Below are 25,134 nucleotides of genomic sequence, written 5' to 3'. Positions count from 1 at the left end.
AATAGAAATAATCATAATCATAATCATACACAACTCACACGGTTGTGGGAGGATTAAAAACTAATATAAGGATCCTGGCGTGGACTGATCAGCTAATATATGTCTACCACCACCTGTACCTCTTCTTCCCTCCTTTCAAATTTATATTAGTTTCAGGCTAGAAAAAAATCTAAGTGATAACTCTAAATTCTTTAGAATTTAAACATACTCATTTGCAAAAACAAGCAGGTGAAAACTTTAGGGTGACAAGTTATCCCACATCTTAACGCTTTCCCACATGTCCTTTGGTGATGGGCTCTTACAGAATATTGTAATTAAATGCCACATGGCAATGAGCAAAGAAGCCAGGACAGATGATCACAGGAGCGAGATTGGGAAGCATGTTTGTAAAGACATCCTTAAATGTGAGGAGATGGATGAGAGCAGCTTCTATAGCCCAGAGTATTGGGCTGTCTTCCAGGACAGGCCAGAATTCAGGCGTCCCAGGGTCCCACATCTGCTTGCGTTGGCCCTCGTTCAGATCACTGCACCTATTAAGAACCTGAAGCCTCTGTTGCAGGGTTTGGGCTTGGTTTAGGCAGCTCTCTAATTGGTTTATGTCATTCATTAGGAATTTCTTTTCTTTAAAATTGGCGACTTGAAGCCAGATTGTGAGGAGAGAGTTCATACCACCCATATCTGTTTTCTTATTCCCCAGGATATAAATGAGGAGATGTGGGGGCTCTTCTGGCAGTGTCCTTAACTCCCAGTTTCTAGAGTTGGAGGCCTGGTCTATTTGGATGGGAAGACCTCATCTTGCACCTCCCCCTTCACAAACTGGGCAAAGCCCTGGTGGCAACCTGCCTTGTGGGGGACAGGGGGGGGGATGGGGTAGGCACTCTCTTCTTTCCTGCTGCACTTAACACTGAAGGCCTCCTGATCTGGGGTGTGGATAATTAAAGAGCTTTTCACTCCTGGAGAGGGTTTGGCACAGGGAAGGTGGGGTAAGATGTGTCAGGAAAGGGAGCAGGGAAATGTCAAGAATGACTTTGCTACACCACAGACCCCTCAAAACCAGCAGGCCCAGGAATAGACCTCTCTCCTATCCCAACCCCACAGGGACTGCTCTAGTCAAAGGCACCACTGTCTTCTCACTTACTAGGGATGAAAACCTCAGGACCATAGGATCATTGCAAGAAACATACACTGAACAATTTTTCAAAGAAATTTCCAGGTGGAGATCAAGATTCTATTATCTTTAACCCTGAAGTCTCCCTCAGTCTCCTTTTTATTCTCCTTGGTAACACTCTGCTCTAGGTCTCATGATTTATCCACACTGAGATTCCTAACTGGTCTTGCTTACTCTGTACCCTCCAAATTCATCCTACCCCTCAGATTCTGACCATTTAATTTTAAAGTCAAAGTTATGGTCAAGTTCATATCTCTTCCCTTATTAAAAGCTTTCCTCAGCCCCCAGTTGTTTACAGCATAAAGACAGACTGTGTGGTTGAGTTTTCCTTATCTTTTGTTACCCGACTCAAATCTATTTGTCCAGTCCCTCTGTTGACTTCTTCTTTTACATATGCTAGGTTTAAGTCACACTGGCAAATTCAACAGTTTTGTATGTACTTTATAATTTCTTTTGGGAATACTATATGAAGCTTTAAGATTAAGAATTTATTGGGTACATAAAACAATGTGAATGTCTCCTTATCAGTTTACCTTTCCTACCAGATGGTTTTGTCTATGGGAGACTGACTGGTGATTTTGAAGACTGAAATTTAAGTTTAAAGAGAAGGATAAAAGTGAAGATTTGAGATCCAGTATTCAGAAACTATGTTACCTCTACGGTGGATATATAAGAACCCGTATATGGGAAGAAAGAGAAAAAGTAAACAAACAGAAACAAAGCAAAGCAATAACAAAAACAAGCTATTTCTTGGAATCTATTCTAAATTATGTAATAACCAGGTTGATGGCATAATATCACCCCATAATGTAACAAAATTTGTGTTCCTGCCCAGTTTGCTTTTTAGGTATAAGAGAATGAGCAAAGGCAGAAGTGAAATGATAAACTAACATTATTAAAACACTCTGTATCTTCGAAGATTTTTGTGAGAACTTTGGCTGAGAAAAAAATACTACTAGCCCACCTGCATCCTCTTTGGAGAGATGGAGAGTGGACTTGTTTATCATAGGAGGAAACACATAGGCCCTAATGTCAAACAAAACTGAAGAAAATACTTCAATACTTCTAAGTAGGGTTTTTGAATAGTCTGAGTTTCAATTTCTTCATAAATATAGAAAATAATATCTGCCACAAAATTGCTATGAGATGTGTGGTTGAGGAATGTAAAGTGTCTATTTTTTAAAATAAAGATTTTATTTATTTACTTGAGAGAGAGAGAAAGTATGAGCACGTGGGATGGGGTGGATGCACAGAGAGAGAGGGAAAAGCAGACTGCCCAGTCAGCAGACTCCCCAGTGAGCAGGGAGCCAGACTCGTGGCTCCATCCCAGGACCCTGGCATCATAACCAGAGCTGAAGAAAGGCTTAACAGACTGAGCCACCCAGGCACCCCTAAAGCATCTGATTAATACATAGGAGCTAGGCTTCTTATTATACCAGACTGTGACTTACCAGAGAGGGTCTGCTACCTGCAAACTATGTGCTTCCATGTGGAACACGAATGCTCCCCTTTTCTGCATCACCCTCACTTTCTTAATGTGCACACACACGGAGGGGATGGTGGTGAGGGGAGAGAATTTCTCCCTCATTCTAGAACAGGAAGGCACTGGTTAAAGACATTAAGCTCAAGGATAATACCAGAATTTACCTGGCCCAGGGTGAGAAGTAGAAAAACTCCAATACTTCCCCACATTCATGACTTTATGTTATGTTCTTCCATTTGGAGTATCTTCCTCATCGTTGAATGCCCACTGCATTTTATACCTCCATGTTCTGATTGTCACAACTTTCAGGATTCGCTGATCCTCAAATCAGGTGTGGAATCTTCCTGTATGTAACGATAGCTTCTCTTCACTGTTTTCTCCTCCTATCTTTCTTTCTCAGGACAGTTAGTCTTTCCTACTGACTGTGAGCAACCTGCATGAAGACCAATTTCGTTGTTTATCTCAGATAAATATTGCCGGGGCAGTGTTTTGAACAGAGTTCCACTGAGCACACATCTCTTGAATGAGTATTGCTTCTAAGATAAATTTCAATACTTTATATCTTTTTTTAAAATTTTTTTATTAAGTTATGCTAGTCATAATACATCATTAGTTTTTGATGTTCCATGATTCATTGTTTGTGTATAACACCCAGTGCTCCATGTAATACATGCCCTCCTTAATACCCATCACTGAGCTCACCTATTTTCTCCTCCAAAACCCTCAGTTTGATTCTCTGAGTCCACAGACTCTCATTATTCCTCTCCCTCTAATGTACCCTTCCCTTCATTTTTCCCTTCCTTTTCTTAATGTCCTCCATGCTATTCCTTATGTTTCACAAACCGTATGATAATTGATTTTCTGCTTGGCTTATTTCACTTAGCATAATCTCCTCCAGTTCCATCCATGTTGATGCCAAAGTTGGGCATTCATCCTTTCTGAGGACTGAGTAATATTCCATTGTCTATATGGACCACATCTTCTTTATCCATTCATCTGTTGAAGGGCATCTTGGCTCCTTCCACAGTTTGGCTATTGTGGTCATTGCTGCTATGAACGTTGGGTTCTTTTCACTGCATCTGTATCTTTGGGGTAAATGCACAGTAGTGCAATTGCTGAGTCATAGGGTAGCTCTCCTTTTAAGTTTTGAGGAACCTCCACACTGTTTTCCAAAGTGCCGTCCCCACCTTGCATTCCCACCAACAGCGTAAGAGGGTTCCCCTTCCTCCACAAACCCTTCAACATTTGTTGTTTCTTGTCTTGTCAAGTTTTGCCATTCTAACTGGTATAATGTGGTATCTCAGTGTCGTTTTGATTTGAATTTGCCTGATGGCTAGTGATGAGTCACATTTTTCCATGTGTCTGTTAGCCATTTGTATGTCTTCTGTGGAGAAGTGTCTGTTCATGTCTTCTGCCCATTTTTTGACTTGATTATTTGTTTTTTGGTGTTGAATTTGAGACGTTCTTTATAGATCCTGGGTATCAGCCCCTTATCTTTGCAAAAATATCTTCTCCCATTCCATGGGATGTCTCTTTGTTTTGTTGACTGTTTCCTTTGTTGTGCAGAAGGTTTTTATCTTGTTGAAGTCCCAGAAGTTCATTTTTGCTTTTGTTTCCCTTGCCTTTGTAGATGTGTTTTGAAAGAATTTGTTGTGGCCAATGTCGAGAACATTACTGCCTACGTTCTCCTCTAGAATTTTGATGGATTCGTGTTTCACATTGAGGCCTTTCATCAATTTGGAGTTTATCTTTGTGTATGGTGTATATTCTTCTGTTTATAGCTGTCCAATTTTATTGAAGAGACTGTCTTTTTTCCATTGTAAGCACCATCCTGGTCAAAATATTAATGGCACTTTTCAAAGTGCTAGAACAAACAATCTTAAAATTTGTATGAAATCAGAAAAGACCCCAAATCATCAAGGAAATATTGAAAAAGAAAAACAAAGTTGGGGACATCACATTGCCTGATTTCAAGCTATATTATGAAACTATGATCACCAGGACAGCATGGTACTGGCACAAAAACCACATAGATCAATGGAACAGAATAGCCCAGATATGGACCCTCAGTTCTATGGTCAATTAAAAGCAGGAAAAAAAAAATATCCAGTGGAAAAAGGACTACATCTTTAAATTATATTGTTTCTGTGGTTTTAAATGATAATTAATTTTTGTTTGTCTTCAGGAGTTAGGTAACATACTCTATTGGGCATAACTCAAATTGCAAAAAAACGATCTTCATCTCCTTGACCTTTAAATTATTCTGAAGATGCTTTTTTGATATTCTGAGAATCTTTTCAGCCCTCTGTAGAAATATGAGCAGATATGGTAGAAGAAGACTGTAGTTGTACTCCAAGTATCTTTGGGAGATTGTTTGTATGTGCGAATTTTAATTTCAGTAATCAGCTCCCAAGAGTGAATGCTGCTGTAGTAGGCTTGATGCAGGATTAATTTGAGACTGTGCTCAGCTTTTGTCTTTGTGGCTCCTACAGCCTTTTGGTTAATGCTTATAATGCAAAAAATAGTTGTCCTACCACCTCTTTATTATATTGTGGAAAAATTTTTTTATTTGATTTCATTTTTAAATGATTTTTTCCCTTAATTTTTTAAAAACACTTAAACCATTTTTAAGCTTTGGCCAAGAGAGGCAGTTGATCTATCTATCTATCTACCCACATACCTATCTATCCATCCATCTGTGCATCCGTCCATCCATCTGTGCATCCGTCCATCCATCCATCCATCCATCCAATCCATTATTTGTTTCAGCTCTACCTCCCTTAATTCAAGGTAACATTTTATGATGAGCTGGTAATTTAATGCCTGCCCTACCAGGATATAATACATTAAATTCCTTTTGTTTTTGCCTTGAGCATTTAGCCTAAATAAGTCATCAGGAGAATTTGTTTGTTTTGCCTTATAGTTTCTGATCAAAAGTTTCTTTATGAAAGATCAGGTGCCAAAGGTGGGATTTAAGTATGAGCTGTATTTTCCAGGTCTACTTTCTCCAAAGTCAATTTGAAAAGTCAACTCTTTACAATGTAATTTAGCAGCAGCAGGCGTGAAAAAGACTTAGAAATTAGAAACTGTATTTTATGGTGAACTCTAGGTGAGTCAGCAGTGTGGTAAGTCACCTGCACAGTCAATGTTATTGTTGGCTAAATTCACTGATGTACAGCCTCTAGAAGGAGAGACAACTCTCCTCTAGAAGGAGAGTTGTCATGGTATTCCACACTGACTAGATCACTATTGGAGTATTGTTTTCCTTTCTTGGCCATATACCATATACTTTAATTAGGATTCTCAAAAGCTGGAACATTGTATCTATACCTGTATATCTTTATTTATATCTATACCTATACTATCTATCTATCTATCTTTCTGGGAAGAGATTCTATGATTAAAAAAAATCTTGTATCACTGAACATTTGAGTAATCTTTAAACAAATTTAACACTAGTCTCTTGATGAAAAATAAATTTTTTTCAGGACTTCTGTTAGATAATTCCACTGTATGATAGGAAAACTATCTTGATTGCAGGCTTTGGATTTTGCCTTTAACCACAGATTATCGATAGAACCCTCTTCTTTTAGATTCTTGCCTTGCAATCAGGCACAAACCACTGGGCCTTCCCTTGGTCAACCATGACTCCTGCCCTAGTCCCACATGGTAGATAGCCTTCCTTTGATTCTTATCCATCTGTGACCATTCCCACAGACTAAGGAGGCCACAGGGCCATGGGGATATGCCTAACTCACAGCCTGCACCCTTCCCCCACTAAGCTACTTGTTACTGGGACTGGTGACATCAAGATCACCTGGGAGCTTGTTAGAAGACCAGAGTTTTCTAGATTCTCAGGATACACTACACCAAGTGAATCAGAATCTATATTTTAACAGAGTCCCTGTGTGATTCAAACACATATTAAAGCTTGTCAGGAATTATTCTAGACCATGCTCTGGGTACCACAGACCCTAGAATTTGCTGCCCAAAATGTCCTACATTGGCCTTCAAGGCCTGTCCTTCCCAGAGCATTCTGTGCTGCCCAGGGACATAGCCTTAAGCCTGAGGGGTAACCAAAGGGTGACCATTTGAGGGTGGAACTTGGAGATATGGGCTGGTTGTTCTCGCTTATGTAAGCAATGCCCCCCACTGAGGGACTGGATACCAGGGCTAAAAAATAAGAGAGAAGATCCTTGGTTTCTGTCTGTATTGTTGCTCTGGGCTTGGATAGTAAAATAAAGCTCTGTGGTAGAAGTAAATCTTAAGTGAAAACAAAAGCATAAAACCCCAATCTCATATGTATGCAAAGCAATACAATTGCAACATGAAGATTAAAAAAAAAATGCACACACAAAAAAACCCACACACACATTTGCTCACATACCGCAAAGCAAATATGCACTGTGGAATGTAGGTAAATCAGTTCTGTTTCATGAAATGTCTGGATTTCTTAACTTTGTATATAGCCTTTATTTCACCCCTTGTTCCTTCTTTGTCCTCCTCTACCACCCACACCCCATATTTATGATTTGGCAGTTTTTGGTGGATGGAAAAGAAACTAGCAAGAGTGCAAGAGAATTCAGAAATGTCTTGCCTTCTGATTGACTTTTCAGAGGTCTGCTAAAGGAGGGCTTGAAACCTCTGATGAGAGGTGACAGGCATACTATACCCAGCCAGCAACAGTTCTGCTAAATAGGCAATTGTCTCTTCCTTTTGCAAAAGAGAAAACAGACTAGGAGGATTAAAGTGCCTTTTCCAAGGCTACATAATAAATGAAGGCATAGATTCAAACCCAGGTCTGTATCCTCTCTCTAAAATCTAGGACTTCTTTATTATATCAAAGTACCTCATAAATAATATGGATGTTTATGTTGTCTGAATTTTACCTGTGATGGAGTATATCCACTTTGGGCAGGGATGGGGGCAGGCACTGAGCACACCGTTCTTGCTGAACAGTTTGAATAGCTCATGTCAACCGTGACCAGGGAAGAATGTGATGCTGATGGTGGACCACGTCTGTGCGTAGAAGTTAGAGATGGACGAATTTTTATTGCTTATTGGCCGACATAACATACTGTAGGGAATATCATAAATAAACTTCCTCACAAAATGTTTTCTTAAACATCAAGGGGAAAATAAATAGGTATATCACGTATAGTCTCTTGAGATTTGTTTCATTCCAAATTCCTCCAAAGTGGAAAAAGCAAAATGTTTGCTGACTCAGGAGCAGGATCAAGGTGAAGCATTGGTGGGCAGAGCTGAGTTTCTTCTCTCATTCAGAGCTCTCATATGCCCATTGCCTTCCTGGGTGGCCCCGTCTGCTTCCAAAGGACACAGGAGAGCTGGGCCACAAGTTTCTGGTAACTGGTCTCTCTCATTGTCTGTGTATGTATTCCAGACAATCTAATCTCCATCTCCCTTAAGAGGAAATTGAAACAGAGGAGATTCAAAAAAAAAAAAAAATGTTTTTCTCAGATGCTTTTCTTTCCTTTAACTTAGCTACTCCGTGCCTGTTGAAACTTGGCTGTTTAGGGTGCTTAACAGCAACTTCCTGTTGAGAGAGGAGACCAAAACTTACACAAACTCAAGGCTAATGTGATTTGCCAAATATCCCCATTCATAATAGAGGGACATGCCTCAGAATCGTTTCCTTTATTGTGTGGCATTTTCCTGGATTGTAAAAGTTGCCCTCTCCTCTGTACACACAGAAACCTCAGCGCAGGCCTGGCATGCTAGCCCCTGCAGCCAGTGCTCTTAGAGCAGGGTCCTAGACAACCTGCAGGCAAAGGTACAGCCCCTTCCATCCTGGGCCTTTCTCTAAGCATGTCCTTTTAGGTAGACTTCCGCCCCCTCCGCTTAAACCAACAGAAAACAATGGGAGAGCTCAGTTTTAAAGAGTGCAATTCAGAATTGTAGACTAATGAAAGACAAAAGCAGCAGCCTGATCTATCTGGTTTGAGGGAGAGTATTTTTGTTCTGTTTTGATGTGTACTTTTTATAGTAAAGACCATGGGTCTACTTATTTTTAAAAAAATCATTTACTGGGTGCCTGGGTGGCTCAGTGGGTTAAGCCGCTGCCTTCGGCTCAGGTCATGATCTCAGGGTCCTGAGATCGAGTCCCGCATCGAACTCCCTGCTTAGTGGGGAGCCTGCTTCTTCCTCTCTCTCTCTGCCTGCCTCTCTGCCTACTTGTGATCTCTCTCTGTCAAGTAAATAAATAAAATCTTAAAAAAAAAAATTTATTTACTGTAAGATAGTATATCTTATATAAGATATCATATATCTTATATTTAAGTATATCTTATTATAAATAATAATAAAATATAATAATGTATTATTATATTATATTATATATCTTATATAAGATCTTGTCGGGGGGACGTATATGATTTATGCATGGACCCTCGTTTTGGACAGCTCACGGTTCATTTGATGATATGAGACAAATACACAGAATAATATCATGTTAGTGGAATGATCACAAACGCTGTAAGCTGGGCTCAGCAAGTTGCATTGTTTGGTTCGATCATTGAAGAGTTGTGGCTTTGAGTTTTGGAAATGAAAGAATGCTGGAACCATAGTGCAAAAAGTCTCGACTGTGAGGCTGAGAGATTGTTGAATTTTAAAGGCAACTGGAAACCTCTTTAGGTGTCGGAATCAGCATTCTGGAGAAAGGTGTAAGAAGGTGGATTAGTTGAGGTGAACAGAAACTACAAATAAAAATGTGAGTTCTGCATTGATGGGCTTTATTTAGGTTTGTGGGGGAACACGCAGCTGGTTGGCACCAATGTTCATCTTCGTCTCTGACTTTTATATCCAATGGGTTCCATGCATTTGTTGGGGTGTGTGGAACCAGGGAGATCTAAATCTGAATCCCAGTTCTACCACTTACCACTTGGTGGCTTTGGATCTCTCTGTGAAATAGAGATTATAAACCAAACTTGTTTGTGGTAAGGACTAGAGGTAATAGATGCAGAGGTCTTAGCCCACTGCTGGTGCTAATTAGTCGTGGCTCTGGTTGTGATGGATGACATCATCTTAAATATGCAATAGTTCATTTCCATGTAAAAATAATACATTCTCATTACAGAAAGTAGGGAATTTTTTTGAAAATTTTATTTATTTATTTGACAGAGAGAGAGAGAAAGAGAGAGATCCCAAGTAGACAGAGAGGCTGGCAGAGGGGGAGGGGGAAGCAGATTCCCTGCTGAGCTGAGATCCCGATGCAGGGCTTGATCCCAGGACCCTGAGATCATAGCCTTAGCCAAAGGCTTAAACCACTGAGCCACCCAGGCACCCCGAAAGTAGGGAATTTTAAAAGGAGGAAAGTAATTCTATTGCATCAATATTTTTAATACTCTAGAATGTTTCTTTCAATCCTTTAACCAGAAGGGAAACAAGTTTACTACTGTCCTTCTTGAGACTTGACTGCTTCCTGATTTGCTTTGCTGTTTACAGGAACAGGACCTGGACCAGAGGCTTTAACTGCCTTTCTCTTTCATCACTGTAGACACAGTTCTGATCTAGATCTTTATTCTGAGCACTGCTAGGAGTAGGCAGACTTCCAGAAATGCCACGAAATATCCTCTTTGTCAATCCACCCTCAGATCTCCTAAACATGTACACAATGAATGAGGCCCTATTTGATACCTTCAAATATAAGGGACTGTTTCTGCAGCTAAATCCCTGTTACATTTTATTTAGAGCATTTTCTCTAGACTATATTTAAGAATACTAGCAGAGATATGCTGATAATTTTGCTACTCAGATTAATCATTAAGTATTATGGGAGCTATACTCTAAACAGTTTGAAGGATGGGTCAGAATATAAGACTTCTTGTACAGAATATGACAGTGCCACTCCTTGTACAGAATATGACAGTGTCAGTCTATCAGAGTATGACCTTAAGGATGACAAAATTTCATGTCAACCCCATTGGTGGAAAGGTGGTTGTCATTATTAATTCTGAGATCAGATTTCATTCTCATAGGCATAGAACTCCAAAAGGACTTTCTAAAACTTGAGGCACTCAGATCCCCATCTAAAAGTTATTCAACATCAACACTATTGAATTGGCTCTCTATTTCAATATCATCTATGAAACTAAAGCATTTGCTATAAATATCCCTTACAGGAAAGGGCATAGAAAAGAGTATCATTTTGTTTAATTATTTGCCCATGACCCCAAAAGTAATGCATTCCTAGATTCCCCCTCAGTAGAAAGTTCAGAAAAAGCAAATTAGAAGGAATCAGGAATGTTGATAGCAGCAAGAAATAACAGAAGTGAAGGAAGAGAGGGCTGATATAAGAACTAAAAAACTTGGCAGTCAAGAATCTTTCAGAGTTTGGGTAAATAACCTTACTCTTCATGTACAGCCATTGGCTTTCATAAAGAGAAGCATTGAAGTGTAGGAAAATATTAGGAGGAGATTGAGCATGAATCCAGGTAATCTTTTAGATTTCAGTCTTTGTTTTAGTAAAATTAAGGGATCAAGAACATAGGACACAAATGGTTAATAATAAATCCCTTTTAGGTCTTAAAATTTGGTTTGTGATGATTTTTATTAAGCCATAAAAATACTCTTTATATTTAATATAATTTGCTTGAGAAAATAAGTATGTATGTTTTAGAATGATTGCTATCTAAATAATCCATTCATGTCAGTTCTGGAAAATAAAATATCTCTGTATATCATTTAAATGAAACCCAGAAGTAGGTAATGATTAAGTCTGGTGAGTCAGGAGTGTTCCACGGGCACACACTTGGAGCGTCCTCTAGAGAATATCTGATCCAAAGCCTCTGTCATCATCATGAGCACACAGCGAAGGCGCACACAGGAGTTGGGTCTTTCCGCAAGGTCAGCTTTGTTCAGTCAGAAAGCAAAGTTAAATCACAATTCTAAAGCAGGTTCAGAATTCCAAACTCAATGACAATCCATCATGTGATTAAATTTGGCTTCCTACACAGCCCACAGAGCAGGAGAGAAGACAAGCCACACAACAAACAAGGTAACAGAAGGAAAAAAACAAAATGAATGCGAACTCGGTCGGTGGGTACACAGTTGAGATAAGACCTAGGGCTGGTCCGGGTCCGCTCTGGGCACTTAACGCTTCTGATGTTCATGGAGGGAAGGATCTCCGTTCTGTTAGGTGATTGATTGGGCAGATTGTGGCAGTTGTCTTTTTAAGTGGTCAGACATAGAGGGGTCATGTCTGAAGAGTCTCACAGTTTGCTGACAAAATCCTTCCCTTTTTTTAAGGGATTCAGTCAGTTTCGGGTCTCTGCAGACCTCCTCGGGTTCTGCTCATTATCAGTCCTGGGGGGAGGTCAGCTGACGTTGGTCCTGGTGAGATCTCCTGACTGCAATACCTTAAATGCTTGCATCACTGCTTGACACAGGCTCCTGCTTGACATGAGAGATTCCATTTTGCTCTCTACAATTATTTTATAAGAGGGATGTCTTGGTCTTCTGAGGCTGCTATAATAAAATACTAGAGACTGTGTAGCTTATAAATAGTATAAATTCCTTCATCATACTTCTGGAGGCTAGGAAGTCCATGATCAATATGCTAGCAGATTCAGTCTCTACGAAGTGTCTGCTTTCTGGTTCACATGTGGCACCTTCTTCCTGTGTCCTCATATAAGAGAAGTGGTGAGGGAACTCTCTGGGGGCTCCTTTATAAAGACATTCATCTCATTCATGAGGACTCTTCCTTGTGACCTAATCACCTCCCAAAGTCATCACCTCCTGATTTCATCATCTTGGTCATTAGGATCTCAATATATACATGTTGGTAGGACACAAATAATCAGACTGTAGCAAATGGAAATGGAGGCTCAGTGATGCTGTGCCCAGCTCTAAGACACAAAGAAAGTTAGCATCAGTAATAGGTTTAGACCCATATTTTACTGACTACAAATTCAGGGCTCTTACTACCACAACATATAAGATTTTATGAATGGAATGATATGGCATTCGCATTCACAGGCATCCTAACTGGCTTATGAATTCTGTGAATTTATTTATTCATTCATCTTTATTAAACATGGATTTATGGAGTGATTACTATGTACCGTGCACACTGTAACTTTAGCCTAAACATTAGCTGTGTGTGTATGTATGTAGGCATGCACGTGTGTACACGCACACACACACAGATATATACACTAACACTGTGAGTCACAAGATCTTAGGTTGGACCTTTGGTTTGGACCTTAGTCTTCTTCACCTCAGCCCTGAACATGGTGCCCTCGAGGACAAGCATTAAGTTTCCCAAGCAAATAAACATTTCTTTTAAGGACTTTCATCCTGAGAGATTCCATAGTCTTTTTCTGTAGCTCTTTTTCTAATTCATCTCACTTTCTCTGGGTTCTGATTCTGGTTTGTTTAATCCTACATCTTTTATTCTGTAGTTTAAGATCCATTCTTCCTCTAGAAGAAGAAAAAGTCTCAGCAGCCCTCTAGGAATTTCTCGATCACTAATTTCTCCTTTGGCTTTTTGTCTAACTGGTAGGATATAAATTATTTTTTTTCATAATAGATATTAATTTATCAGGGCATAAAAGGAGATTAGAGGTGATCTAGTTCAACTACTACTTTTATAGATGGTCCCCTGGAACCCAGAGAGAAGAAATGGTTCAAATTACCCAGCAAGTCCGTAGCAGGTTTAGTCTTTGAACCCAGGTCCTACCTGTCATCCAAGGTGTTTGCTATGACACCACATTGCCCTAGAGTTCTTTCTTTAGGGACACTGCTGGTCTGTTTTACTTTATCACTTACTTCTCCCTCATGTAAAATAACCTACGGAATTTTTTGGTTTCCCATGCCAGGAAATGGTTAATCTCACTGAGCCCAAGGGCCTGGAAACTTCTGGGAGGGAGCCAGGTGAGCAAAGAGAGCAGATAAAGGCACCACCTGCCGATGGGTTAGAACAGCCTGGGGACACAGAGAGAATGTAAACACATTCTGCAAATCTTATTGTCTGACACTGTGCCAGCGTCTTTGGGGTTCTTGTCATGGAAAATATTTCATCTGAGGTCATTCAATGAGCAAAAAGAAGCATTGAATACCCTCCAGGGTGCCAACTCTGTCCCCGCACTTTTGTGCAGATTAAATAAGCAAGAGACTGACATTTCATGGTTCTAGAAGGTCTGCTTTTCAACAGTATAGGCTGTAAGGTAGAGAAAAAGGAGACATAAAGAAAATATATTGTTGTTCTGAACAGCTCTCTCCCCTGGGCAGCCGCCCTCCTCCCTTGCGGCCTCCCTCTGTTTGCTCACATACTTACAAGCACACGCCCTGCGTTTAGAGCAGGACTTAATGTCTGTGCTTCCTCATAAATCTCGGCTTGGTGCCTGGAGCTATGTTTTTAATTCTGTGGTGGAGCTTTGAGATCTGAGATGAGTAGAAAGGAGGGGCAGCTGATGGAAGTAATAATAGAAGTTGCCATCTCTCCTTCAGGGGACTTGCCTCCTCATTCACATCTTCTCTCAGGTGGTTGAAAGCCTTAGCTCAGCCTCTGTGAAGGCCAGGGTGGAAGGAGAGTGGGAAGTCAAGAGAAAGAATAGCTATGTTGTACGACCGCTATGTTGTACTATGCTGAAGGATACATGGCTTCTCTCTGAAGGTAGTAGAATGTGTGGAATGAGCAAATTAACTCAGTCTGGTGACTGGGTGGCATAGTTTTCTGGTTCAGCTAAAAATGACTTCAAGGACAGGAGTCTTTCCTGTCAAAAATAATGTATTGTCTTACGAAAATTGTTATCAAAGAAAGTTTTCCCTCCATTCAACTTGGAGCTCCTTTTTTTGTGGTGTTCATTTATTTTTCATGATTGGTCATTTGGCACTTGGATGATAGTTTCTTCTGTATAAACCTCATCTCTTCAACATGCCTTTGTTTTTTGTGGTGTAGAAGGCAAATCTCTTCAGCTGCTATGATGGTTTAAAGTAGTAATTGCTTAGGTTTCTACCCTGACAACAACTGTGTTTGAGTAGAATTCTAGTCTGAGTCACTGAGTGGAACATGTAATTAACAAGACTAAAGGAAGAACTCTGATCTTTGAAAATTCTGGTCCTCAGTTTATACACCTATAAAATGAAAAAATTGGAAACATATCTCTTAAAAGGCCTCTAACTCAGTCCGGGATCCAAAAAATCTCCAACTGTTATAAGCACTCTTCTTCCACCAAGTTCTTATGAATCCTTATGGAGACTTTCCTCTACTTCTATATCTTTCTAGAAGGTTTTGAAATTTATCAGAAGTGAAGGGTACATTGAATTTCTTGCTTCTACTACTGTGGGAATGGAGGCCACATCCAGATGGTCTTCCTGATGATAGAAAACAGGAATGAAGTAAATTGTAATGGGTGAACTTCTGCTTTTATAAAGAGATCTGTGGGTTTCTATTTGTACCTGTTTGAGGTATGGGAAAGAGAGGATAGTAAAACGGATGATGGGCTTCTGGAGTTCAGAGGCTGAGTCTTATTCATTTCTCTACCTGCAACAATACACTGTACTGTACAGAGAATATGCTAATTACATTGTGGGAGTGAAGTTAAACTTCTTGGGACTGTTTCAGGGAATCACCTCTGAGGCAATTAAAAAGATTATTTTTAAATTATTAGAAAAGTTTTACAGAACCATGTTGATTCAGTCTGAAGAAAAAAGAGCTATAGGGGTGTTTTCAGCTGAATGGAAGTCTCTGATGGATTTAATGTAAGTAGGAAGTTATACACATCAAAATATTGATAAAGCAGAAGCTAAACTCGTAAGTATTCAGAGACTCAGAGTCAGGTGGAGGAAGAGATCAATAGGTGAAGAAAAATGTAGAATATTCCAGAACCTTCTGTTTTTCTCTGTTCTAGAGATTTGTTTTTCTGCTTTTGTCTATGTAGGGGTCCTGGTATTTCTCCTCCCCCTTCTTAGTCTGTTCCTTTAGTGGTTCTTGACTTGCGGATCTGATTAAGCCTGGTCATATTCTTTATCATATTTCTTATTAAATTCATTTATTTATACCAAAGATGTTTAGAAAAATTCTGTAACAGTTAAATAAAATTTAAAAATATAAAGTTTCTAGTACACTGTAAGCATTATGGTATACACTAAGAACTCAAGATTTGCTAGTGGGACAATGCCGTAGGGCATACAAAACACTTTTTCATCTGTTATCCTCTTGTTCCTCATGAAGTTTTTGTTACCTAAAGATTGGAAAGATGGTATATAATGCTCAAAGCCAGGGTTTACACTCAAAGTATGATTTGGAGCAGAAAGCTGGCAAATTTTTCTTTACTTAATAATTTGGGGGGCACCTGGGTGGCTCAGTTGGTTAAAGCCTCTGCCTTCAGCTCAGGTCATGATCCCAGGGTCCTGGGATCGAGCCCCGCATTGGACTCTCTGCTCCACAGGCAGCCTGTTTCCTCCTCTCTCTCTGCTTGCCTCTCTGCCTACTTGTGATCTCTGTCAAATAAATAAATAAAATCTTAAAAAAAAAATTCTCTCTCTCTTAAAAAAAAAAATAATAATTTGGTGTTGCATTCTTTATCCAGAACTGTACCCCCACTTTGATAAACTTGACCATAGCAGCTCGGTGAGAAAGATCAGTCTTCTACCCTGAAGACATAACTTGTTTGTAATTTCTTAATTTCTCTCTTCACTCCCAGGGCTACCTTATTTTCCTGCAATCTCATAAATAGTATACACACACACACACACATACACGTATACAAATGTGTGTATATATATAATTTATATATATAATTTATTGTTATATATTTAATATATATAATAAATATTTATATATAATATTATTATATAAATATTTTTATATGTGTGTGTGTGTTATAAGCAACTGATGAATTACTGAACACTACATCTGAAACTAGGCTCTTTTGCCTACAGATGATGACGGTCTCCTCAGGGCAAGTCTTTTAACTATATGTCAGTTGGAAATAAGGCTGTGTTGTGCAAAAGCAGGACCTTAACTTGGAATGCATTTTGTGATTATATTCCAGAACGGTGAAAACACCCCTAAATGATGTCTTGGGAGACCAGGGCTCTCAACAGCTCAGCGGTGTGTGTTATGATGCTTCAAGGAAGCTCTAATCCTTCTGTAGCAGTTTTCTCATATCCAGAAAGAAGGCACTGGGTTTTACCTTCCAAGAGCCCTTCTAGCTATGAAGTTCTCTAGTTTATAAACATTAAGATGCTATTCCATCACCGGTGGCAGATTTGACCTTTTACATGTTTGTGAGGTATCATGGAAGGTGCTGATGTTCCCTAGGAATCATGGGACAATGCTTGGTGTAGTCTTTGCACCAGAAGAGGTGTACAGGGGGCTAATTTGATGCCTCTAAACTGAAGCCAAATCCAGAGGTTTCTTTCAGATCTTGTATGTCCTGGACTGGATGAATGTCAGTAGCATCATGACCGTAGCTGTCTACACCATTTACATAGTTACTGAGGTCATGAGGTGTCACATGGAAACATGCCAAAGAGCATAAGGTAAAACTGAGATTTAGAAAATGAAACGAGCTCATTCATAGTCACACAGCATTAAGCGTCAGAACAAAGACTTTAACAAAATTATACATGACATCCTATTCTTTGCATTTTTCACTTTATTCTGTTATATCATATGCTATCTTTCATGGTGAGCCTAAGTAACTAATAGAATGCTCCTGGTCATAAAGGCATCTATATTCTCCAGAATTATTCTAATGACATTTGACAGAACAGAAGATGACAGATTTTCATAGGTCTCTCGTACTAAAGTCTTTGCTGAGAAGTGCTGCCTTAGCTTTACCTTTGGAAAGACTTCTTAGTTGCAGATTTATCTTCTTAGATATCACCAGTGGAGCTTAAGAGAGAAGGTTGGCTGAATTTGTATGCCTATTTATTTATTTTCTTTTTAAATTTAAATTCAATCAGCCAACATATAGTATATCACTAGTTTCAGATGTAGTGTTCAGTAATTCATCAGTTGCTTATAACACCCAGTGTTCATCACATCACATGCCCTCCTTAATGTCCATCACCCAATTACCCCATCCCCTCACCCACCACCCCTCTAGCAACTCTCAGTTTATTTCCTATAGTCGTGTCTTATGGTTTTTCTCACTCTCTGATGACTTCCTATCGAGTTTTCCCTCCTTTCCCCTGTGATCCTCTTTTCTATTTCTTATATTCCATGCATGAGTGAAACCATATGATAATTGTCTTTCTCTGATTGACTTATTTCACTCAGCCTAATACTCTCCAGTTCCATCCAGGTCGATGTAAATGGTAAGTATTCATCCTTTCTGATGGCTGAGTATGAACTTGTATATTTAGAAGTATGCTACATTTCTGAGAAATGTCATTGTCATGCTCAAATTGATTGGTTATTTAGAAATAAGGTCCCTCTTGAATTTCACGCTTAAACTTCATTTGAGGTTTCCCTAAGGTAAAAGAATATAAGGTGTACTTATTAGAGAAGCTATCTTGGCAGATTTTCATTGCCTTTGGATAAAAGCAAAATTGCACTGAGCACATAAATTGACATATGAAGCAGTAAATAATTCCATTGTACAAGTTGTTTGAAAGGACTAAAGCCAGAAGGCTCCATTAGCCAGCATGCATAGAATATTCACTGAGCTTAGAGTTTATCACCAGGCCGGGCGGGTGGGGGTTTGGAGGGGGGAAGAAAGAGAGAAAGAAAGAAAAGAAACAGAATGAAGGAACGTATGGGGGTGAGGGATGATAAACGTCAGCAAAGCAGCTGGGAAGGTAAGAGGTTAGAAAGGGAACTTTAGAGGTATGTACAATATGTTTCTTTTCCTCTCTTCTTCTTCTTCTTTTTTTTTTTTTTTCTTTTGTGGGGAAGGATTAAGTAAAAAAACCAAAATGGTTCAGTGTCAGCTTTCAAACATAATGATCAAAAATCTGAGAACTGGGCAGTAGAATGAATCAGAGTCTTTTCTAATTTCCTTTTGAAAATAGAATCTCAGAGATCAGCCAATGGGAAAGAGGGGTGGCATATGTCTATGTGTGAGATTGTGTTTATACACATCTCTACTTGGATAAACACCCAGAAGCCACAATAGCATTCCCAAAGGTATTCTTCCTTAATACAGGAAGTGACAGCTTTGTGAAGGTACCACAATTAAGCTCTGGGTTTTTATTCTAGATCCCAGGATTTAATTTCTAGAAGAAATGAGAGCTCTATGATGTTCCATGGGGCTGTTTAGAATTACAGGCAACTTAGTTTTAAAGCTTGTTGAATGCAAAGCACCTGAGCTTAGCTTAACCTCCAGGGATCTCTTTGCATTTAGAAAGGTCTAAAACCACAAACCATAAATTCTGATGGGCACATGTAAAAGAAGAGACCACAGGAATTACAGTTTTGTTATTCAACATGGCCACACTCTCCTGCCACAACTTCCCTCCCATCACTCCCAAGCTTCCTCTTGTTTCTGCACTTGGGTTTACCAGATGACCAGGCCTTGGTTCTACCAGGTAGTGTGTGAAAAGGCAGGCACAATTCCTTTACGAGCTTTGATATGTTTGTTTCTGCAACTTTGCGGCCTGGAATGTGTGCAGAGAACAGAGAACCAAAGCTGAAGTCACAGATATTTTGAATCGGTCATCATCCCTCTTAAGGATCATATATACGCTACTGTTCTTGATGTCCCATGTCTCTTCTCAGTCATTTCCTGCTTGCATTTTTTTTCTTTTTTGTAGAAACTGGAACTGCTGTTATTCCCCTCCTTCCTGAAACCTCCTGCCACCTCAGCCCTTCAGTTCCTGTCCCACCACCTTGAATCTTCCTGTCCCTTTCCCATTTAACCATTACCATTGGAATATTGGCACGAGATTAATATCCCTATTTCCATCCCTGGCTTCAGTCCTCAGCACCAGAGTCACATTTCCAGCAAGGCATTTCCAGATAGGATTCTCAACAACACCCAGAACTCATCATGTTTGGAACCGAATTTATCCTTTTATTCTTACCTCCTAAATTTCTGGAATAATCAATTAGTTAGTAGGCAAGTCATTTAGCATTATTATAAAGGTTAACTGAGACACTACCTTACTTTCCCATCCTTTTCTTTATGTGTTAATTTAATGGCAATGGCTAATCTAAAGGAAATTCCTTTCTTGTAGGAGACAAGGAGAAGGCCTTAGGATCTACTGGGGAAGTCTGGAACAGCAGTCCCTCTTTTCCCGCTGGAACCCATGGTCCACTGAGGTGCCTTATGCGACCTTCACTGAGCACCCTATGAAATATTGCAATGAGAAGTTCCTCGAAATTTGTGAGGTAGGCATTTTGGGCATGACTCTTAGATCACCTTTGATGGTGAAGCTGTGTGCTTCTAAAACATGTAGTGTTCCAAAAAACAACAACAAAAAAAAGGTAAGATACAACCTGGGTTTATACAGATACAAGGTTTGCAGTACTTTTTAGTAAACAGTGGAGCTGTTTTATTTATTAAAAATATAAAATGTCAGGGTGTCTAGGTGGTTCAGTGGATTAAATCCCTGCCTTTGGCTCAGGTCATGATCTCAGGGTCCTGGGATCAAGGCCTGCATTGGGCTCTCTGTTCGGCAGGGAGCCTGCTTCCCCCTCTCTCTCTTCTTGCCCCTCTGCCTACTTGTGATCTCTCTCTCTTTCAAATAAATAAATAAAATCTTTTAAAAAATAAAAAGAAAATATATAATGTTTATATTAACCATATTGATTCCTCCTTGCTAATTTCTTACCAAAAATTATAGTGTAATATTATTTAAAAATCACAATACTTGTGTCTGACTCTGTTTATTGCTGAGAGGATACATATAATTTTATGTATGTCATTAAATTCTAATTATTTTATTCAGAGAAGGAGTGTGGGATAGTATGAAGCATAAAGTCAGATATGGCGCTTTGGTCATGTTTGTCATTTTTCTTTCTGGACCTTGGTAGTCTCATCTCTAAAATGGACATAATGATGATCACTGCCCTTCCTCCTAACTTCATTGGAGCACTGTAAGGTTAAATGAGATAATGTGTATATAAATGCCCCATACATGGTAAAGCAATCAGGAATTAATTAAGAGTATTTTTATGTCTTTCCATTTCATCTCCCCAAATCGATTTTACCAGGGAGGGATAGTGGCAGGGAGAGTCTTTCTACTCTTCTTTCATCCCCCCTCGGGAAATTCAGGCAGCGCTAGCACACTAAGTAGGCAGGAAGTGAAACAACTGGAGCTGTAAATGCTGAGAAAGATCAGACTTTTATATTTTCAGTAAAATCTATATACACATAGGAGTGTGCTTATAGGCCAGAGGTAAACCTGGAGACCATACGCCCCTAACTTCATTGGAGCCCTGGAACGTTAAATGGGATAGACAAAGAAATTCTTGCCTTCTCTGTCCTTCCTACATTTACTTTTATATGCTGTGATTCACTTCCAAGCATCACAACTCTCTACTTGGTATAAATTCAAAAATTAGCAACATACATCTAAAGTCCTTCTGTGGAGGGACGGCATGCATTGCATTGCCTGTTTCCAACACACCTATTCATGCAAGTATGCATATGTATAAATATATTTTTGATTGATAAGCCCCCTATTTTAAAAAGGATTTGAGGCAAAAACATATGTGATTATAAGATAGATGGAGTCTTCATTCTCTCTAATATATAGATGGAGCTGGCTTAAATCCCTTCTGCTCTCAGAAAGATCAATGGTCTTTACAAGATTGATGCAAACGTCCTCAGGGGCTTATGGTCTTCAGGTTAACCTCCAGCTAATTCCAGGCACTGAGTTAGTTCATTATGTGGATCATGTAATAGTCCAGTTTCACGATGCTACAAGCCCAAGCTTCAACATCAGCCCCTAATCTGACTCTACTACCCAAAAGCAACAAAACAGAACAGAATGAAAACCAATGAGAACAACAAAAACCATTACACAAAGGCATTGATGTGAGAGTAGACTTGCTGAGGGTTTCAGTGAGATGGAGTGGGAATTTATATCATAATGAGTCCAGACTTCACAGGGAATATCAGGTGTCCCTGTTTTTAAAATCCTTATTAATTATAGTACTCTGATACATTGCTTCACAATCCTTTCTCCTCTCCTCTGGATCCTGTCTTCCTCCTCCCCAAACACTTGTCTTTCCTCTTCCTCTTTCCCTTCTTCTCCTTTTTCTTTCTCCTTCTCCTTTTTCTTTTTTCCCCCCTTCTTCTTCTTCTCCGCCTCCTTCTTCTTTTCTTCTTATTAACAGTTCAGATTATTTTGTCTGTTTCTTTTTTTCTAACACCTGCTAATCCAACCCCAAATGCTTAATAATAAATTTTTCCAAAGTAATCTCCTACCTTTAAAGAAAGTCTAGTTCTGGTCATTAAAATAATATGTATTTTGCATTAATAGTAATTGTATTTTATTGTAAGTTAAAATAAATACCAACAGCCTTGGTTTCTACATCCATCACTTTCTGAGCCAGTCTCTTATTCCTCATACCTGATGCATTAACTTCTTACTCCCTGAGTGTCCTTTTCTGGAATACGTTCAGGGTAAGGGATTAAAGAATAAGTTCTATTCACTGCAGAGAAATGACACAGCATTACTCTAATTTCTGATGGTACTTTGTTTTATTCTGATACACACACACACACACACACACACACACACACACACACAATAAAATAATTTTAAAAGGAAGATAAGAAGCAAAATGTCAAATGGAGGGATAGAATAATTGACTCCCAAATACAATGAATGTGGTTAGTAGAATGGAGTATTAATTTTACACAAGCCTTCTTATTAGTCAAGGCTAAAAGGAAAACTCAATATTTATAAAGCTCCTGTTAGATGGGAGTAAGATAGCAGGTGTGTGTGTGTGCACTTGAGCTCACATATGTGGATGTGAGTATAATGAATGGTTGTTTAATTGGTTGGTTTTCAATCAATCAAACTATTTTGTGGATCTGTCAAGTGTATTTTCTTTAAGGTTTTTTTTATTTTTTTTTAAACTTCCTGGCAACAGTCTGGCATTTTCATTTGCCAAACTATATCTTATTCAAAGGCCACCCCAAGTCCTGATTCTCTATGAAAACAAATGATCTCCATCTGTGATGTCAGATGATGAATACTCTGATCCAGTTCTTTGAGTCTCAATTTCTCTTTTGTTGTTGGTTTTATGTCACAATATTATTTGTGCTTAGGATATTTTCCAAGATGGGCCTTGATTAACACTCAGTTATATTAATGTAAATGAGTAAATAAGAAGAAAGATGATTCTGTGGATATATAATTCCTTTTATGTGAGTATTTTGGCATAACATAAGATTTTAAAAGGATGATATAAACTAGTTTTTCCATCCCCCTTATAAATGAAATGGGAAAAAGTGGAAAAATATGGGGAAATTTCATAACTAAATTGAATACCTGAAGTAATTTAACAAGTCCATTGTAGCAGAGAAAAAGGAATCCTATAGAGCTGGGTTACATATAGTCAAAATTTTCAAATTATGTACAATCCAATGGAATAACTTATTTAAGAAATACCTTAAAAAAATCCAAATATATTCTTACTCAGAGTCTTTTCTTATGTGGTACCTGAGATCTCTTTATTCAACAAGTATTTTCTGACATCTACAAAGTATGGGTATTATTGTTCGGGATGCAAACATAAATGAGACAAGATTCATATCTTTGTGGAAGATATTGCTTAACAGAGGAGGCAGATAAAAATGCAAAGATTTTTAAATGAGTACTAAGTTGATTAAACTAGAAGTTTAGATCAAATGAAGAAAAGTGGAGGCACATGAAAGTACAAGTAACATTCGTAGAAACAGGGTAATTTATTTTATCTGGAGTTAATGGAATTTTATCTTATATATTCCTATCATGATTATAATGGCTCAAATAATAGGTATAAGGGCTTAAGTTAAGGTCAGTAAGAATGGAGAGAAAATAAAGAAATTTTGAGATATTCAAGACACAGAATTAATGGAAGCAAGTAACTTACATGATATAGAAGGTGGAGGATAGAAAGAGGTTGAAGATGATGTAGTTTCTGGTTTGGGTAGATGGTGATTCCATCAATTTCAATGGGGAAAACTGAAAGGAGAGTACGTTTGGAGGTTCAGTGTAGGACTTGTTGAGTTTAGAACGTCATGGAACATGGAGTTTAGTTGCTTTCAGGCAGCTAGAAATTTAGGTCTGAAGCTCAAGAGAGAAAGAAAAACTGGTAATAGAGGCCTCAAATCATATAACTTTGGGTCAAAGCTGAGTCATGGGCTTTGCTGGTCAGGCAGTTACCATAGGAAAGATCATCAATGGACACATTAATTATGCTTAAATCCAAATTCATATGATCTCTAAGTCTTTTAACACTTATCTAAAAAATTACTATCAAATTTATGCAATACAGCTTCAAAATATATCATTTTTTTTCTTGTATTCATCTCACTAACTCTATAGCATTCTACATCTGGCAGATACAATGGTCAAATGGCCTCTTTCCAGACATTCTTACTTATCTCTGAGCCTCACCAACCTATGCATCTATGCATGCGTATACTTTGCATTACTCATATAAAACAGATGTAGAAATAGGAAATAATCATTTTTTGGCATTGACTTTCTTGTTACAAGATATAAAAATAATCTCATGTAATATAGTATAATCAAATGATATTTATTGATTACAGTTTGCATGTAATTCAACTAACAAAAATCCTGTGAGGTCAAAATAGCTATCTCTATTTTTAAAATGAGTATACTTAGAGTGATTAAATGAATTGACTAAGGTATTACAATAAAATGCTCTATTGCCAACCTAATCAATTTACTAATAAGCGAGGAAATGGGTATAAACCTGAAGAAATTCTTTGTGCATATGTGTATGTGTGTATTTATTGATATAATGGAATGTGATATATTATACTTATGACAAGACTCAATTATCCTTGATTGTTTCATCCACTTTATATCTGTAATTTGTAATCTCATTTCCCCTGTTTTTAACTGTTGCCTTTCTGGGCTCTTAGGATGTGTGGACAGTCTTGCTGGGGTGAACTAATGACCTAGTCCAGAGGTGGTGAATAATAGTGAATGGGTCATGAATGATCTATAATCAAATTAAAGGGATCTATAGACCAATCATTTTTACTCTTTTTTGGCATATTTACCCTTCTTTTCAAGGGAAGTATGAAAGTGAACTCATGTTTTGGCAATCAAATGTAACTTTACATCATTAGTTTCTTAGTTTCCCTTCACATCAATTTGACAAATATTCATTGAATTGCCCATCTAGCATTGAATACTACATACTAAACAATGTGCTAGTAAGCTGGGATACTGAGAAGAATAAAACAGATTCTTCCCTCCAGACGCTTAGAGAGTAGAGGGAGAAAGCAAAAAAAGGTAATTAACAAATTATAATTTAATATGCTAAGACGGTTGATAGAGGGACTCACAAGTTTCTACGGGAGCCCAGAAGAGGGAAAAA

General features: G+C 38.5%; 1 protein-coding gene across 1 annotated transcript in view; it reads left to right on the top strand.

Annotated features, from left to right (window-relative positions):
* TPRG1 (tumor protein p63 regulated 1) overlaps positions 1-25,134 on the top strand; it is a 152,865-nt gene that overhangs the window by 116,762 nt on the left and 10,969 nt on the right. Inside the window, exon 5 of the mRNA XM_059165217.1 lies at positions 19,797-19,950. Coding sequence (XP_059021200.1) covers positions 19,797-19,950 — 154 coding nt within the window. The remainder of the gene's footprint in view (positions 1-19,796; positions 19,951-25,134) is intronic.

Source organism: Mustela lutreola, chromosome 2 (assembly GCF_030435805.1).
Source record: "Mustela lutreola isolate mMusLut2 chromosome 2, mMusLut2.pri, whole genome shotgun sequence".
Classification (NCBI taxonomy): Eukaryota; Metazoa; Chordata; class Mammalia; order Carnivora; family Mustelidae; genus Mustela; species Mustela lutreola.
The sequence above is the reverse complement of the archived record's forward strand: the minus strand, read 5'-3'. Positions and strand labels throughout refer to the sequence as shown.